The following is an 18,582-nucleotide window of genomic DNA, read 5'->3' on the forward strand; positions in this document are numbered from 1 at the left end:
ATTTATTACCTAGTAGTTTCTAGAAGAACAACTATAAGTAAATTTTATAACACAGAAAAATAAATATACACCCTGTATTGTACTTGTCCTTGATCAAGCAACATGTTTATACACTAGTTTCTATAACTTAACGCTGTGTAACAGCATTTAAAATTACAAAAGAAGATATCTATTTAGAAATTATCTAACCATATTGCTCTTCAATACACTTATGTAGACAATTAAGACTTGAAGTTTGAAGTAAACTTCAGTAAACTGCAGCTTTTGTTAGCCCACAAATGGCTATAAAACTTTTCCTTTCAAACAGATTCTTGGAAATTTTGAAAAGGGCTGCCTTCTTTCTATAAAGGTGCTATAGGGGCTTCCCTGGTGGCACAGTGGTTGAGAGTCCGCCTGCCGATGTGGGGGACACGGGTTCGTGCCCCGGTCTGGGAAGATCCCACATGCCGCGGAGCGGCTGTGCCCGTGAGCCATGGCCGCTGAGCCTGCGCGTCCGGAGCCTTTGTGAGAGGGGCCCGCATACCGCAAAAAAAAAAAAAAAAAAAAAAAAAAAAAAAAGGCGCTATATATAGTTATATATTTCATGTATAAAATTTTGTAGAAGTAGTGAGAAGGATTTTGTTGTAATATAAGATGTTTAACCTCATGTTCTTATTCCATGCAGGTTATATTTGCTTCATGAAAAATGAAGATATTGAGAGGAAGATAAAGAGATTTTAGTAAAACACTGATCACAAATTCTGTGGCTGAAACAAACGCTTTCTTAAGGTTTAGAAATCACTGAGTTTTCCCTTTTACCCCCTTTTTTGTTAAAATAAATCTCAGGGCTTGTTTACAAAGTGCAGAATCATTCACTTGACGAAGTGACAATTAACTGAAGTTACAATGGCACCATCCTGTTGACCAGCTGCACCTTCATTTCTTGAAGGCTGTTCATAATCTTCTTCTGGTGACCAACAAGAGTCACTCCAAGCCGTCTCAAATCCCTGCATGAAGAAAGCACACATTGGATGTATGTATTGATTCAATTTGTAGCACACCTCAATATTTCACGCTGGCAAAGAGGCAAACATTTTGCAGAAACTAATTAGATTACAGTCCCAATTTAGACATACAGGGTCCAGTTTTCAAAAGCAGGCTCTAAAATTGTACCTGAAAATCTGTTTGCAGTCAAAGATATATTTACAACAAGGAGTGATATATTATACATTTGCCACCCTTTTTGGACATGATTATTTTGGTGGCACAGAGCAATGAAAAAACAAATTTGCACATGCTTACCAATAAATATTTAAATTAAAGGGTACAATTTCATTGAACGGTTTTGAAAATATGGACCTATAATATGAACAAGGACTTTTTTTTTTTGCTAAAAGAAGGGAGCATAAAATATACTTTAAAAAATTTCATAGCTAAGCAGTTGAAGACCAAACTTTTCAAATGACTCAGTCAGCACAATCATCTTCTATAACAGATATCTTTAGGGGATAATCAGCACTACATTGCTCTTATAACACTTACAAATATTTTATTTTTTACTTGGAACCCAAAGTAGAGGAGCTTTCTTCCTTTATCAAATACATCTAGGCTCTATTGGCATTTAGAGCATTCTGAAGATTACACGCTATCAAGCAGTCTTTTTAGCCAAGATGCTCTCATACTGTTTCTTTTAAACAAGCTTATTATTCAAAAGAAAACTACAAATGTTTAGATTCCTAAACTACTAGCATATTATGGAGCTCAAGGCCAGTGCTCATGGTTTTTAAATGTTATTTCATAGGATATTCAGGAATTCTATTTTCCCAAAATATGCATTTGGCAAATATAATAATTCAGGTACATTTGGCAAATAATAACATTAATTATAAAAAATGAGCATTAACAATTCAAGATTTTTAAATGACAAGGGATGTTTGGTATGTTAGATTTTTTAGATAATTACTCTATTTAACACATTATGCTAAAAGTAGAATATTTTTGCATTCAGTAAGTGCATCAATTTCAGATTGTCTTAGAATTCTTTAGAATTGCACACAATGACACTAGAATTATTATATGTAAAATTGAATAGTTTTGGAAGATCAAAGAAATCTCTTAATTATCAGAGGATACAAATTGAATAAAAGGGTACTTAACCTCCATGTGTATTATTATTGGAAATAATTATTTATCTAAATAATATCTTAGGTGTCTTTTTCTATTTATGTTTTCTTGATTTCTTATGAGAGTTTTAGCAAATGGCAAATAGCTAAAAAAAAAAAAAAAAAAAAAAGCAATCACTTGGCTAGATAACACAGCCAGTCTTAGCAGAACCGGGACTAAAACCAGGAATCTGACACCAAAGTCCATACTCTTAATTTCTCATTTCTCTGAGATATAATTTTGAGCAAAGAACTTTAAATTCCATGTAATTATTTATTCACTTGTAAAATGCGAACTCTGTGTATATAACATCAAATATCCAAAATTCTAAAAGAAAGAAGATATCTAATAAAGGAAACCAAACACTTACTTCTTTGACTGAAGCTATGGAAACACAATCTATAGAAGTATACTTCATGGCAACTACAGTTATGGGCTGTATAACTAATACTCATGTTTCCACATGTAATTTATGCATCATGAATTGTGAAGACAGGAGAATTCATGGGTGCTCACTACCAAACTTTGGACCTAAGTCAGGAGAAAAGAGTCTAAAATTTCTTAAACTGAAAGCAATTGACCTCTACTAGAGAATGTAAATAATTAGTACTTGAAATAAAGTTTAAAACATATGTTTTATCACATGCTTTATAAATCTACAGGTGATTCTGACAAATTCAGATTTGAAAGTACTGATTTAATATATACATACTTAAACTGCACAATTCATATGGCCAACCCAATTAATAGGAATGAGGCTTTGAAAATAGCTATTACAGTTTATTCTGAAAGACCTGAAAAAATTTTACAGGTTTTCCTGCTCAAACAGGGTGGACTTTGCATATACAATATCAAAACCTTAATTTGAAGTGTGTATCTATGGCGGGGGGCATGGGTGTATGCGTGTATGTATTCCATATTCCAACTCTTGGTTGTTTTGTCTAACTCATGAAATCATTAGTTTGACTTATTTTTGTTTCCACTGTCTTAACCTGTTATTATATTATATGTAAGTATAACCTCATTCTCTGCAAATAACCACAAGAAAGACTCTGGTTCAGTGCTTTGGGAATTTAAATTTTTTGTGGCATCTATATCATGCTAAAGAATGAATGTTTTAAGGAATTGTATTGGATTAATACAGTTATAGAGTTTGTGTTTACAGGCAAATAAAACCTGTCCTTCTTCAGAACATTTCATATATCTAGATTTTAAATTAAATTTGGTTGAATTTTCCCAAGCATAAAATTTTATTTAGGATCATCTTATGATCTGATTATCCCCTAAGATTCATACGGAAGGTCAGACCACTGAAATTCTCTCTCTCCTTCTTCCTCTCTCTCCCTCCATCTCACCTCCCACCTCTACCCCTCCTTCCATGGGATAAACGGAATTATGAGAACACAGCATTGAGTTTTACATACTGCCATAAATTATGTCTTTAATGGAATGCTGTTGTTTTTAAAATCTGATCTGTCATTTCAAAAGCTGTCAAATTAATGTGCAGAGATTTAGAAAGTAGCATTTATAATGCATGCAATATACATTTACCTTTATACAATGTGATTTACAGTTAAAAAGTGGGCAGAAATAAGATTATTAATGCAGTTAAACTTGTTCTCAGCAGCAAAGTAGTTTCTTTAAAAATCCCATTTATTATTTTTCTAATAACACTACAAATGAGAATTAAAAAGGTATTAGAAAAACGTTTCTAATAAAGGCTAAGTAACTTTATTCCAATATTGATAAGTACATTAAAGTATTTTCTTTTATGTATTTTGTCTCACACTTTTGTGATTTCCAACAATTTCCATTTTACTCCTTAAAGTACATATTAAATGGTCAATTTAACAGTAATAATGTGAAAGAAATTTGATAAAACTGAAGTATTTTACATTTCATGATGAAGGTGCTGCTCTATTTGCAATGATTTTTGAAAAACTAACTTGAAAATGTATAAGATGTATTTTACTACTTCATTTTTCTATATAGGAATTTTTGTAGCAAGGCAAAGTTTTAGGTGTGTCCCCTTTACAAATATTATACTAATTTTTATCATGACCACGTGTAATCTTAAGTAATACCCAAAGCCAATTCTAATGATGATAAACTATATTTCAGCATAGGCCTATGAATCTAAACATGATGAGAATAGTATTGTTACATAAAAAATGATTTGGATTTTGTCAACAAAGCATGGTTAGTTTTAGAAACGCTGCAAATATAATGAATTGCCATTGTTGTGATGATATTCCAATCTTTTTTTCAAATGTTATTCCATAATATTAAATAATGGAAAACACTGATATTATGGTGCTAAAATGGCAGAATGAAAAATGGAGAATAACGAGAGGTGTTTAGTTGATATTGGAGCCAGCTCTTGATTATTCAGGATGTAGTTCATCCACTTGTAGAGGAAACATTCCCTTACATTCTTCTCCCTTCTGCTTTACACAACTTTTAGCCATATCATTGGTACTTAGCCCCACCAACACTGGCTGGATAGGAGAAGGGAGAAGAGAGTTTAATGAATATTCACTAAATTTCAGTGCTTATTCTTTTTGTCATAGTTTTATTATGCAGTTGTATGTTTGGACTTCTTTGGTTCACTTAAAAGAATCCTGATAATCATTATATATGTACTGTACAAGATAAATATACATATATTTGGCAAGAGAGAACTTAACCATGACCTGGTTATGTTTTTCAACGGTTGAGACCTTGTGAGGGTTACACTAGACATTTTAGCTTACTTATGTAGAGCACAGAGGATAGTAAGCACTCCTATGTGTATTTTAGGCATATAATAAATTATGCATAATGATAAGTTAAATTTATTTGAATTAGTGTGCACAAATTTTGGCTCTAGATTTGTGACACTTTCCTTTAAAATATTTTAAGACCTTATTTTAATAAATGATACTAATAGGAATCTCTTCAGCTTACACACAATTGATATAATATTTAAGTTCATTGGACTTTGCTCATTTTCTGAATAATCAAAAGTTGACAGTACTGGTCTGACAAGTTTAAAAAACAGCTGTAATACTGTCCTTAATTCAAATCTTTGGATTCATTTTGCAACTCACCTCAAGCTCACAATTCCCCCTATCGACCATAACTCACTGCACTTAAACACCATAGTACAGATTGCATCATTACTGCTACAACAATTGTTCTAACATGAGTACTGTTCACAGAACAGCAAAGTTTAGGCACAGTGATCAGCAGACAGAAACATCTAAGGTTGAAAGCCACTTTCATTGAACACATTTTAACTCTAAGATCTTGAAATATTTCATTTCTATTCCACATCAAGCCATACGTGTATGTGCTGGCAAAAACAAAAAACAAAAAACATAAATAAAATTAAACCTTTATGAAGGAAATTTTCACTAAAGTATGTGGTTCTGAAAAACTGTAATTGTTTACTCTTCCTTATTCTAAACCCACCATGAGAACAAATTTAATGGCACAAATTATAGCACATTTTTCTTATGTAGGTATATGGCAGTTTGATCTTTTGCTTTATATTAATTAATTTTATTTTTTTTCTAAGCATTTATTACAGGTATGAATATTTCTTCCATTTCTCAGTTTCTATTATACTCTGGCAATAATACTGACACTAATATTTTATTTTTATTTTATTTTATTTTATTTTTTTTGCTGTACGCGGGCCTCTCACTGTTGTGGCCTCTCCCGCTGCGGAGCACAGGCTCTGGACGCGCAGGCTCAGCGGCCATGGCTCACAGGCCCAGCTGCTCCGCGGCATGTGGGATCTTCCCGGACCAGGGCACAAACCCAGGTCCCCTGCATCGGCAGGAGGACTCTCAACCACTGCACCACCAGGGAAGCCCAATATTTTATTTTATTATAGTATTATACAGGCTACATAAAATTATTGTTTAGATATAGGCAAAGACTATGTATATATAAATCATTAAGTAGTTAAGAGTTTGTCTTTACTGATATCCCAGTTCCTTTGCCATAGTCTTTAATAATGACTGACTTTTTTTGGTGAAAGGCTAGCAAAATGCATAGATAATTTTGTTTCTTATATTTCTGACCAAACAAGTAACTGATTACCCACTCTTGTGAGTTATTTAACATAATATTTTGATAAATATGTTCTTACTAATAGGAAAAAAATATGCTCAAAAACACAATAAACAGGACTTCCCTGGTGGTGCAGTGGTTAAGAATCCACCTGCCAATGCAGGAGACATGGGTTCAATCCCTGGTCTTGGAAGATCCCACATGCCACGGAGCAACTAAGCCCATGTGCCACAACTACTAAGCCTGCACTCTAGAGCCCTCAAGCCACAACTACTGAGCCCGTGTGCCACAACTACTGAAGCCCGTGTGCCTAGAGCCCATGCTCCGCAACAAGAGAAGCCACCGCAATGAGAAGCCCGCGCACCACAATGAAGAGTAGCCCCTGCTCGCCGCAACTAGAGGAAGCCCACGCGCAGCAATGAAGACCCAACTTGGCCAAAAATAACTAAATAAAAAATAAATAAATTTATTAAAAAAAAATCAGTCCTCCAATTCAAATATTTTAAAAAAACAAACAAAAAACCCCACAGTAAACAAGATGACATGTATTTAAAAGGTGTTGGACTCTCCAATAAATCAGCTTCACTGAGGTTAAGGTTGGCTGGCTCAGTTCCTAGTAAGGAATGTGTTATTATGGTCCCAAGCAATTGACACATGGTGACCAACATTCTCTGAACAGGAAGATGTTGGTAAGTCTCTTAATTTCACCTTACTCTTCTGGTCAGAGTAAATAAATTAAAACATAAAATATCTGACAGGAGGCAATATAACAGGAGGCAACAAGCTACCAAAGTAACAAAGAGAGAAGAAATTGAACCAAGTAGAGAAGAACTGACCAGACAAAAATACTGCAAAAGAGAAATGAGTTGCAGACCATCATAAGATGATAGAAGAAGCTATTAGGGCTTGAAAGAAAACATACAAAATGAGAGAGTTTAGAGATAGAAGGGAAAATAGGAAAGTAAAGAGAAAGGAATTAAAAGAAATAAGAAAAAGTGAAACCATAATTCTAAAACACTCAACATATTTACAGTATTTGGGGGCCCCAAAGAAAGTAAAACAGAGGTAGTTAATGCAAAAGCCATTACTGGTGATTATAACTATTCTCTGAAGGGAGAAACAAAAAAAGTAGTGGATATAAATATATACATGTATATGTGCTATTTTAATAAAAAAAGAGACATCATTTAATGCAAATAGTTTTATTATATATTTACAAGTAATCTGACATCGGGTAGAAGAAATACCTACAGTATCATTTTAATATAAAATGACAAATGACTTTAATAAATTAAAATGACCATTTTTACAGAAAAATTAAAGAGCAATCATGTAAAAATAGTTTTAAATTATCAGTAAAATTTTCTATTTATTATTTTAAGTATAGCACAGATGAGTTTTTTGAGTGTCCAAAGAAATAATGGGCAAAGTATATGTGTCATCAAATATATATGATTTAGTGGTGATGGTGAAAATGAGATTCAATAAATTAAGATAGCCAGCTGAGTGGTGATTTTAGGTCCTTTTAGCTATAGTTATGGAGAAGAGAAATGCTGAGAGAATATGACATTAATTGGTGATAAATGATGGTACCCTGCTACCTTTTTGTGGATGGGCAGTGAATTCAATGAACCAGAGAATGCCAGAATAGAAATGGTGAGAACCAAGCATTCAGTGTTCATATTATGTGAAGTAATGGAAGAAGGTCTGTGGTTTAGTGCTTTAGAAGGTTCTACCATGTTTTAAACCTTACAACAATATTTTAACCTTTGAATTTGTAGGTAATTTGAACTAAGTTATCATTTTATTCACAGGTTAAAACATCATTCGTGTTAATGTAATCTAGATGTAACCACCATAACAACAGTTAATTTTCACAAATAACAAATATTAGGCTAAAGTAATTACACATACAGAGTATATAATAAGATACAAACAACTTACAAGAATTCAATATTTAACTCTAGTGATTTTTATTTAATAAGATTTGATAAACTTTATCTTAAACGTGCAAACAGAAAAGGGCACAATTGGTTCCTCTGAGATTGTACCAAATAACAAATCAGAGGCAGGATCTAATATATCCTTGGATTGCAAGAATATAATATGCACCACTTAGAGAGTAAACAAGATTCCTGCCTGGGAAGCTTTGCTTAAGGTGATGTTACCTGGGTATTCATCAGAGCCAAAATTTAAGAGTATGTTTTGTTGTTATTTAGGGCTAGCCACACCAATTGTGCTTACAGTTTGTTTTGTTTTGTATTTACATTCATATAACATAGGTATCAGTATAAAAACTGTCAAGAAAACATCTTTTCCACAACACAAAGTACCAGTATTTTGCCAAGGAGATGTTATTCCAATTATTCAAATATGCAAATGTTATTTGTTTGAAGTAAAGAAGCAAAGATACTGGCCACAAGTAGCATTAACCATGCAGTTGTTAACAATACAGGCTAAAAATGAAGAGGCTTCTTTGAAAGCTGCCATACATGGACAAAGGTTAACTGATTTCCCTTGACCTCATCCAGATTGGTTTCTGAACAATTTTTCTCGCCCCAGCAATTATGTAAAAATTATCAGAAAAATTACTCACTCCAAGGTCACCTGAGCCACAGCGTCCATTGAACTGTATCCATTTTCCATGAAAATCTCTGTATATCGGCCCATTTTGATTGCTTCTAGCCATTCACCTACTGATCTGTAGGCCCCAGACCCCAGTGAGCCATGTTCTGCTAACAAATTAGGTACTCTAAAACACATAAAACACAAATATTAAAAGTAACATTTAAACTCTTTTGTAACAAATTATATTGTAATATTAGCTCATAATCAATGGATCTTTGAGTCTATAAGTATATTTATAATAGAAAAATATACAAATGCTAACAAGGAAGAAAGTAATTCAAAATACAGAACACAAAACAATCTGCTCAGATTTTTTCTATCGATAGTTAATGATGACTTATAATGACTTGATATGTACATTAGCTAAAAATTCCATGTAGTAATTTAGATGTATTTACTTCCTAAAGCTGTTTTGTTTGTAAAAATAATATAGAAAATGCTACCGAATAGAGATATGCAGGATAATTTTTGTAAAGCCAATTGCTTCTAGACTTCACTAGAGAAACTCATGCTCATTTAAGCTACTTTCCAGGAGACCAGAAGTTAATTATCCTTTATATTATGCTCTTACATATACAGGGGTGCTTGTTAATTCACCTAATTACTGGTTAATTCCAGTAGTGGAACTGGAAAGCAAAATGTAACCCCCAATACATAAGAAAACTGAATAGAATTAATCAAACCATGTGATGCTCTTAACTATACTAAATTTATACACTTTGGCCAATAATATATGATATGATAATGATGATGAGGAAGATGATGATTTCTAGAAAGGTATCCTAAGGAAATAATCAGGAAAAATGGCAAAAAGTACATGTGCACATTTTTGCTAATGAAAGTAAACATCAAACGCAATTTAAATGTCCATCAGTGGGAGTTTACTTAAGTACATTTCAACCATAAGATATAGGACAAATACCTTTCTTTCTACTCATGTTCTCTGTACTTTCTCACATCCCATTTACACTTCAACCTACTTCAGTGTAGTTTCTTCCACACCAATTCTATAAAAATTGCTCTGGTTAAGGTGAGCAATGACCTCGATTTTATCAAAATCTGTGAAGATTTTCCAATATGTAAGATGACTGACCTTTCAGAAACATTCAACAATCACCACAACCACCTCCCTCTTGAAATATTACCTTACCTCAACCTTTTTTGAATCATTGTTCTTTCTTTTGTGGCTACCATAACACTGTATGTGTCTCTTCAATCTCTTTTGCTTGCTTCTTTGTCTGACTTTAAAATTTGGAGGTAGCCAGGACATGGCTCTATATCTTGTCTACTCAGGCTATAACTTTATTCTACTTTAGGCAGTTTTACCCACTTTCATAGCATCTATTTTTCTCCGATTTTCATCTCCTGCCTAAATCTCTCATATATTCATATGCTTACTTCATGTCTCCATTAGTTCCTGGGGTTCTCATCACAACATGTCCAAAGCCACACTACTCATCTTCTCCACATCCAATTCTTCCTGAAGTTCTCATCTTTATACTCTATGATACAATAGTCTGCTCCTTCCTCGTTTTCAGTCCCCTCACAATCTATAATTGTGTGTACTATCCATTCGACTTCCAATATATTGCAAATCTGACCATTTCTATTTAATTTGTCACCACCTTAGTTCAAGACATCATCATGTCTTACCTGCACAAGCACTCTAGCTCATAGTTATTCTGCTAAATTCTACTCTCACTTTCACAATGTTTTTATTTTGTTTCTCTCTCTCTCCCCCAACTGTGTGTTGCTCAATGTTGTATAATCAGCACCTAGCCCACAGCATGACACAGAGTAGACACATGAATATTTATTGGATGAATAAGTGGACATTTGGTAGTAATTTGTAGCATTAAACACTACAGTCAAAGATTTGTTGAAGATAGAATGGAGTATAGAATCTCGAAGTTGAGATTATAGAAGATTTGCAATTTTTGGTAATAGCAAAGTCTGGAATATGACTATGAAAAAGAGTTCAAGGTGGGCTAGAGACCAAAATCATTGAAGGGGAAAATTTCAAGTATTGAGAGATATTTGAATATCATCTACATGGTTACTCAAATCACCTAGTTTTGTGACATGGGTTGGGATAGAGAGAAAGAGGCAGTGAATCAGGAACTAACACCTTCTAGAACCAGGATTTGTAGATGACTGAATAAAGATGGGGTAGTGAGAGATACAGTCCTCCCCCAGTATCTGCAGGGGATTGTTTCCAGGACCCCGCCCTCCACCCCATGGATACCCAAAACTATGGATGCTCAAGTCCCTTATATAAAATGGTGTAGTACAGTCGGCTCTCCACATCTGCACATACAGAGGACCAACTGTATAGTCTTAAGCTAAATCTATTTAAATGAAACCTAGCAAGCTGAATTCTACATAATACATACAAGGAAGTATGAAAGTTCTTTGGAGATTTTAAAGCTGCTCTCAAGCTGTAATGATGATGCTGATATAAATTAATATAATTTAGAACATAAAAATATATTTTTATGATTTCCTTTCCTTATATCCATTTGTGACAACTTAACATAACTCAGACAAGTAGATGAGAGAAACACAATATTTTAGATGACAATAAACAATTTAAAGCACTTATTTTGAGAACAACATAAGGAATGATCTCTAAGATGCATTCTCCAGTTGCTACCATAGAAAGTTAATGATGCCTGAACAGAGTTTGAAGATTCATTCCTCATTTATATTAAAAAATGACTTTTTGCCTAGTAAACAAATGTTATACCAGAATCATAGAACTTATGTAACTTTATCAACAAATTGTTTCTCATTTAGTTCATACTATGGGCAACCAATTCAGTTACCAGCAGGATACCTTTTCTTGTGGAGATAGACAACTGTCTTATAAATAGTGAAAATAACAATTGGGTAAATTTTCTAGTACAGAATCAAACTGATTTATTTTTTGAGAGGATAATTTTGTAATTTTTCAGGTAAAAGAGGTAAGAATGCTTTATATAATATAACATTATTTAAATGCATTCACATGCATTCAGAAAAGTTTAAAAAATGCTCATTTGTTCACACAAATTTTTTCCACAAGATTACTCATTTATTATTTTTAAGTCCTGTTCATACTATGCAGTAAATGATTATCCAAATATCTGTACTCAACTGGAAAAGGAGTTGTTGATATTCATAAAATATGACAGGTGGTGAAATCTATTCTAAGGAAATCAAAGAGTAATTGTTGTTATATATCTCCTGTTTAAAATTATACCAGTGCTTAATTGGCTTTTACCCATCATCTTATAATCTTATTTTCCCCCATCCAAACCTATGTGGGGTCCAAAGCACCTGAAAATACACATATTTGGGGATTTTTTAAAATGCTACCTGAATCTGGCTATAGTTAACATTTATCTGAAACTGGTAGGTTAGACTATTAGATTAGGTACAGGTGTTTTAGAGTATAATTTAATCATTTATATTTCACTCATTATAAAAGAATAACATTATGCAAAAACCATATTCAAATAAATTAGTGTAATATAGGTTCATAGGCTAGCATGTGTACACAAATAATTTCATTAACTTGATATTTGTGGCATCAATCTGAATTAGCAATATTCAGAAAAACCTCTACAGACTGGCCTTGTACCTGCTTGATGCATTGACCAGCGTCTTCAAGCTACTTGGGTTACGGATCAGCTTGTCCAACATGTTGACGATTTCATCAAACTTGGGCCTGCTATTTCGGTCTTTCTGCCAGCAATCCAGCATTAATTGGTAGAGAGCAGCAGGACAGTCCATGGGGCTTGGCAGACGGTAGCCTTCCTCTACAGCTTTAATCACCTGTGTAAAGTGAAACAGAACCGGTCCCCCAAAGCCACAAATTTAGTACAGAATAGCTTGAGAAATTTCCTACTGTTCAGTTTGCATCCTTTCTTACTCTTACTTTTGCAGTAACAAGCAGCATAACTGTCTCTAACAACCTTGATTATTCCATTTGCTGCAAAATACAACAAAGAAAAAATATGCTATTGCACAATATAAAAAAGATAGGCTTTCCTCACATATGGTAAAGAAAATAAATGGTAATCATCTTTACCTAAAATCTTGGTATAGGGTGATTTGTAAAATTAATTGACATAAAAATAAACAGTTCATCTTTTATTTATCCTCGCATTCTGGAATCAAATGGAGATTAACTTTTCTAGTGGCCTCTCTGAAAAGTTAATGTCTTTTTAACGAAAAATTGTGTGTAGAACAACATTTTTTAAAGTAATAGAACTGCAATTTTACTTCTAAAGAGACTTTTGGATGGCAAATGATGGATAAGTCAAAGGCTAAATTAGCATAAATGTCTTATGTATCATTTAATAATGTCAAGGTCTGGCTGTTTATTATCATCTACTGATTTCTGTCAGGAATTTGGAATGACTGTTTAGTAGTGCAGGCGTTACAAAGATCATTGATTTTAAATGCAGCCACACATATGAGTATCAGTATAATTGTTAGATTGTTTTATCAAAAACATTCTTAATGTTGCTGCTGCCATCAAAATGACTAATTCCAGAAGAGTTCTGTCTATGCTACTGAACATAATAATACAACTTTTATTCAATTATTAAAATTTTAACATTTAAATGATAACCCAAACCAATAATAATGAGCATATTTCTCAAAATCCTATTTGAATAATTTCTTAATTATTAAACTTAATTATATTTTTCAACAAGCACTTTAGATTTGATCTGACAAATGGAAAAAATATGATGATTAGAATAGAATTGTTACCAAGATAATTTTGAAAGATTGTAAAGAAACCAGTCTCTCAATGATAAAGGGAATGACATCTGAACAAAAGTAGTGGCAGATGGAGAGATTTCGGAGACATTTATAACATAAGGGTAGAGGTGAGAGTAGAGAAAGTATTTGAGAGAAAACAAGTTCAAGTCTTTCACACCGGATGGTTGTTGTGATTAATTTTCGGTTAGCACATTCATGGGGGTGGGAAATGCTGACACGTATAATTTGGGGCTTGTTTTATTTGAGGTGAGTAGGGAACCACAGATGGCAATCTACAGGAATCTGTCTGCAGTACAGGAGATATTTGAGCTGATAATAAATGTGAGGGTCATCAACGCTTGGTCACAGCTTGAAGTAGGGTATAGTTTATATCTCCCCGGGAAGGCATGAAATAAAGGTTCCTGAGAAGCACCAATAGTTAAATTTGGGCAGAGAAATAAAAAGTACTCAAAGACTCTAAAAATAAATGGTCAGATAAATAACTGAATAACTATGAGCAAAATACCTGGGAGTCATCTACCACTTTAGTTGACTCAAAAACAATACATCTTTATTATTATTATTTTATTTTATTTTCTGAACATCTTTATTGGGATATAATTGCTTTACAGCGGTGTGTTACTTTCTGCTTTATAACAAAGTGAATTAGCTATACATATACATATATCCCCATATCTCCTCCATCTTGTGTCTCCCTCCCACCCTCCCTATCCCACCCCTCTAGGTGGTCACAAAGCACTGACTGATCTCCCTGTGCTATGTGGCTGCTTCCCACTAGCTCTCTATTTTACATTTGGTAGCGTATATATATGTCCATGCCCCTCAAAAGTTAAAAGGCATAGAGGGAACTTTCCTCAACATAATAAAGACCATACATGACAAACCCACAGCCAACATCGTTCTCAATGGTGAAAAGCTGAACCCATTTCCACTAAGATCAGGAACAAGACAAGGTTGCCCACTCTCACCGCTCTTATTCAACATAGTTTTGGAAGTTTTAGCCACAGCAATCAGAGAAGAAAAATAAATAACTGGAATCCAAATTGGAAAAGAAGAAGTAAAGCTGTCACTGTTTGCAGATGACATGATACTATATATAGAGAATCCTAAAGATGCCACCAGAAAACTACTAGAGCTAATCAATGAATTTGGTACAGTAGCAGGATACAAAATTCATGCACAGAAATCTCTGGCATTCCTATACACTAATGATGAAAAATCTGAAATTGAAATTAAGAAAACACTCCAATTTACCACTGCAACAAAAAGAATAAAATATCTAGGAATAAACCTATCTAAGGAGACAAAAGGTCTGTATGCAGAAAATTATAAGACACTGGTGAAGGAAACTAAAGGTGATACAAATAGATGGAGAGATGTACCACGTTCTTGGATTGGAAGAATCAACATTGTGAAAATGGCTCTACTACCCAAAGCAATCTAGAGATTCAATGCAATCCCTATGAAACTACCACTGGCATTTTTCACAGAACTAGAACAAAACATTTTACAATTTGTATGGAAACACAAAAGACCATGAATAGCCAAAGCAATCTTGAGAAAAAAAATAAAAAACAGAGCTGGACAAATCAGGCTCCCAGACTTCAGATTATACTGCAAAGTTACAGTAATCAAGACAGTATGGTACTGGCACACAAACAGAAATATAGATCAATGGAACAGGATAGAAAGCCCAGAGATAAATCCACGCACATATGGTCACCTTATCTTTGATAAAGGAGGCAAGAATATACAGTAGAGAAAAGACAGCCTCTTCAATAAGTGGTGCTGGGAAAACTGGACAGCTACATGTAAAAGAGTGAAATTAGAACACTCCCTAACACCATACACAAAAATAAACTCAAAATGGATTAAAGACCTAAATCTAAGGCCCAACACTATCAAAGTCTTAGAGGAAAACATAAGCAGAACACTCTATGACATCAATCACAGCAAGATCCTTTTTGACCCACCTCCTAGAGAAATTGAAATAAAAACAAAAATAAACAAATGGGACCTAATGAAACTTAAAAGCTTTTTCACAGCAAAAGAAACCATAAAGAAGACCAAAAGACAAACCTCAGAATGGCAGAAAATATTTGCAAATGAAGCAACTGACAAGGGATTAATCTCCAAAATTTACAAGCAGCTCATGCAGCTCAATATCAAAAAAAGCAAACAACCCAATCCAAAAATGGGCAGAAGACCTATATAGACAATTCTCCTAAGAAGATATACAGATTGCCAACAACCACATGAAAGAATGCTCAACATCATTAATCATTAGAGAAATGCAAATCAAAACTACAATGAGGTATCATCTCACACCAGTCAGAATGGCCATCATCAAAAAATCTAGAAACAATAAATGCTGGAGAGGGTGTGGAGAAAAGGGAACACTCTTGCACTGCTGGTGGGAATGTGAATTGGTTCAGCCACTATGGAGAACAGTATGGAGGTTCCTTAAAAAACTAAAAATAGAACTACCATACGACCCAGCAATCCCACTACTGGGCATATACCCTGAGAAAACCATAATTCAAGAAGAGTCATGTACCACAATGTTCTTTGCAGCTCTATTTACAATAGCCAGCACATGGAAGCAACCTAAGTGTCCATCGACAGATGAATGAATAAAGAAGATGTGGCACATATATACAATGGAATATTACTCAGCCATAAAAAGAAATGAAATTGAGTTATTTGTAGTGAGGTGGATGGACCTAGAATCTGTCATACAGAGTGAAGTAAGTCAGAAAGAGAAAAACAAATACCATATGCTAACACATATATATGGAATCTAAGAAAAAAAAAAAAAGGTCATGAGCAACCTAGGGGCAAGCCGGGAATAAAGACACAGACCTACTAGAGAATGGACTTGAGGATATCGAGAGGGGGGAAGGGATATCGGGAGGGGGGTAGGGTAAGCTGTGACAAAGTGAGAGAGTGGCATGGACATATATACACTACCAAACATAAAATAGATAACTAGTGGGAAGCAGCCGCATAGCACAGGGAGATCAGCTTGGTGCTTTGTGACCACCTAGAGGGGTGGGATAGGGAGGGTGGGAGGGAGGGAGATGCAAGAGGGAAGAGATATGGGAACATATGTATATGTATAACTGATTCACTTTGCTATAAAGCAGAAACTAACACACCATTGTTATGCAATTATACTCCAATAAAGATGTTAAAAAAAAGGCAATAACTATGTGATAGTGTCCGTAGAAAATATTACAAAAACTATAACACATGGTTAACATATCTAATGCATTAAAATCTCATGCATATTGAGAAATAAAATAATAAAACAATAAAATAAAACGACAAATAAATAAGAAATAGGTACTAATCAAAAATTTACAAAAGGGCTTCCCTGGTGGCGCAGTGGTTGAGAGTCCACCTGCCGATGCAGGGGACACGGGTTCATGCCCCTGTTCGGGAAGATCCCACATGCCGCGGAGCAGCTGGACCCATGACCCATGGCCGCTGAGCCTGTGCGTCCGAAGCCTGTGCTCCACAGAGGGAGAGGCCACAACAGTGAGAGGCCCGCGTACCGCAAAAAAAAAAAAAAAAAAAATTTACAAAAGAAAAAAATGCTAAATCGATTTTGAGAAATTATCACTAGTGATCAAATAAATGAATAGTAAAAATTAAAAGTACCATTTACACTCATATATTAATGGAAGCTCATTTATTTATTAATTTGCTTATTATAAGACTTCCCATTGTGGATAAGGATGGTGGTATTACCTTAATAACATATATATACCAAAATTAAATGTTTTAGTATATTTTATATCATGAAATATTTAACTATGCAGTGAAAACAGTCATTCTTATTTACTTAAAACATGATATATTTTATAATGTGCTTTTCCCCAAAGCTGATACCAATTATGTCTATTTTTTTTCTTTAGCACCTATTTAAAAAAAATATTCTTTCCTTCATTGAGCAGCTATTCTTATATGTGATTATGAAATGAATGAATTAAACCAATTCCTTAGTTTTAAAGGAATTAGTTAGTTATTTGATCTGAGAAATTATTTCCAGACTATATTACTTAACTTTATTTTCAGCTAAATTTTTATATATAAATATAATACTCTGTCTCTAAGTTAACTTAGAACTTGGTCAAGTAATTAGGTCATTGAATTTAATTCTAAATTAATGTTTAGAATTTATATTTAAAATAGATTTAGAGCTATAATTTTAGATTTTATATTTAGACATTTTGAAGTGATTTTTTTTTTTTTTTCATTTTTACCTATTGTTCCTTTCATAGCTTGGGGGAGAAATGAATGGCATTAGTACTCTGGTGGTTTGTGAAATGCTGAAAATCTGCCAAAGTGCTATTTAGGCTGTTCATTTTACCATACAATTTATAATGTATGGCCAATGAGTCATAATCTCAATTGACTTTGTTATTACGATTACCTTTGTTAATTGAGGTGGTTGAGATTAACGAAAGAAAAGAGAAAAAAAATAAAAATAAAAAGACAATCAGAATTTTTACAGACAATCTGGCATCATTTCAGATTTCTATATCTGAAATATTATCATAAGCTATGCATTTTCTTGGCATTGACATGTAAATCAATAGTCTGAACACAATTTAAAGAATGCTGCCTTTCCTTCCAATACATAAAACCCAACACTGAGCACCTAATAAGGCACTCTTCAGTGGGTGGTGACTCTATTGGGCCCTTTCCATCATGCAAGGGTCATGGGCTTATCTTTCAGATACATATACCCATTCTGGTTTGCTTTTACCCACAGAGCCTCAGCTAGCATTATAAAGTTGGAATATTTGATTCACAAACATGGACTCCCACCGAGCATATACCCTAACTAGAATATCCACCTCATAGTGAAGGATGTGTGAGCTAATCACATACTTAGTGATGTGCTCCTAAATATTTAACAACTGGCTCTTCTTGCAGGGAAAACAGATTTATAACATTTTCTCATTTATCTGA

The 18,582-nt window shown here is 33.8% G+C and overlaps 1 protein-coding gene across 1 annotated transcript in view; it reads right to left on the reverse strand.

Annotated features, from left to right (window-relative positions):
• Positions 1-548: 548 nt before the first annotated feature.
• EPHA5 (EPH receptor A5) overlaps positions 549-18,582 on the reverse strand; it is a 306,828-nt gene continuing 288,794 nt past the window's right edge. Inside the window, exons 16-18 of the mRNA XM_060298694.1 lie at positions 12,452-12,645; positions 8,798-8,953; positions 549-986 (exon numbers count right to left, since the gene is read on the reverse strand). Coding sequence (XP_060154677.1) covers positions 881-986; positions 8,798-8,953; positions 12,452-12,645 — 456 coding nt within the window. The 3' untranslated portion in view covers positions 549-880. The remainder of the gene's footprint in view (positions 987-8,797; positions 8,954-12,451; positions 12,646-18,582) is intronic.

This window comes from Globicephala melas, chromosome 5, assembly GCF_963455315.2.
Source record: "Globicephala melas chromosome 5, mGloMel1.2, whole genome shotgun sequence".
NCBI lineage: Eukaryota > Metazoa > Chordata > Mammalia > Artiodactyla > Delphinidae > Globicephala > Globicephala melas.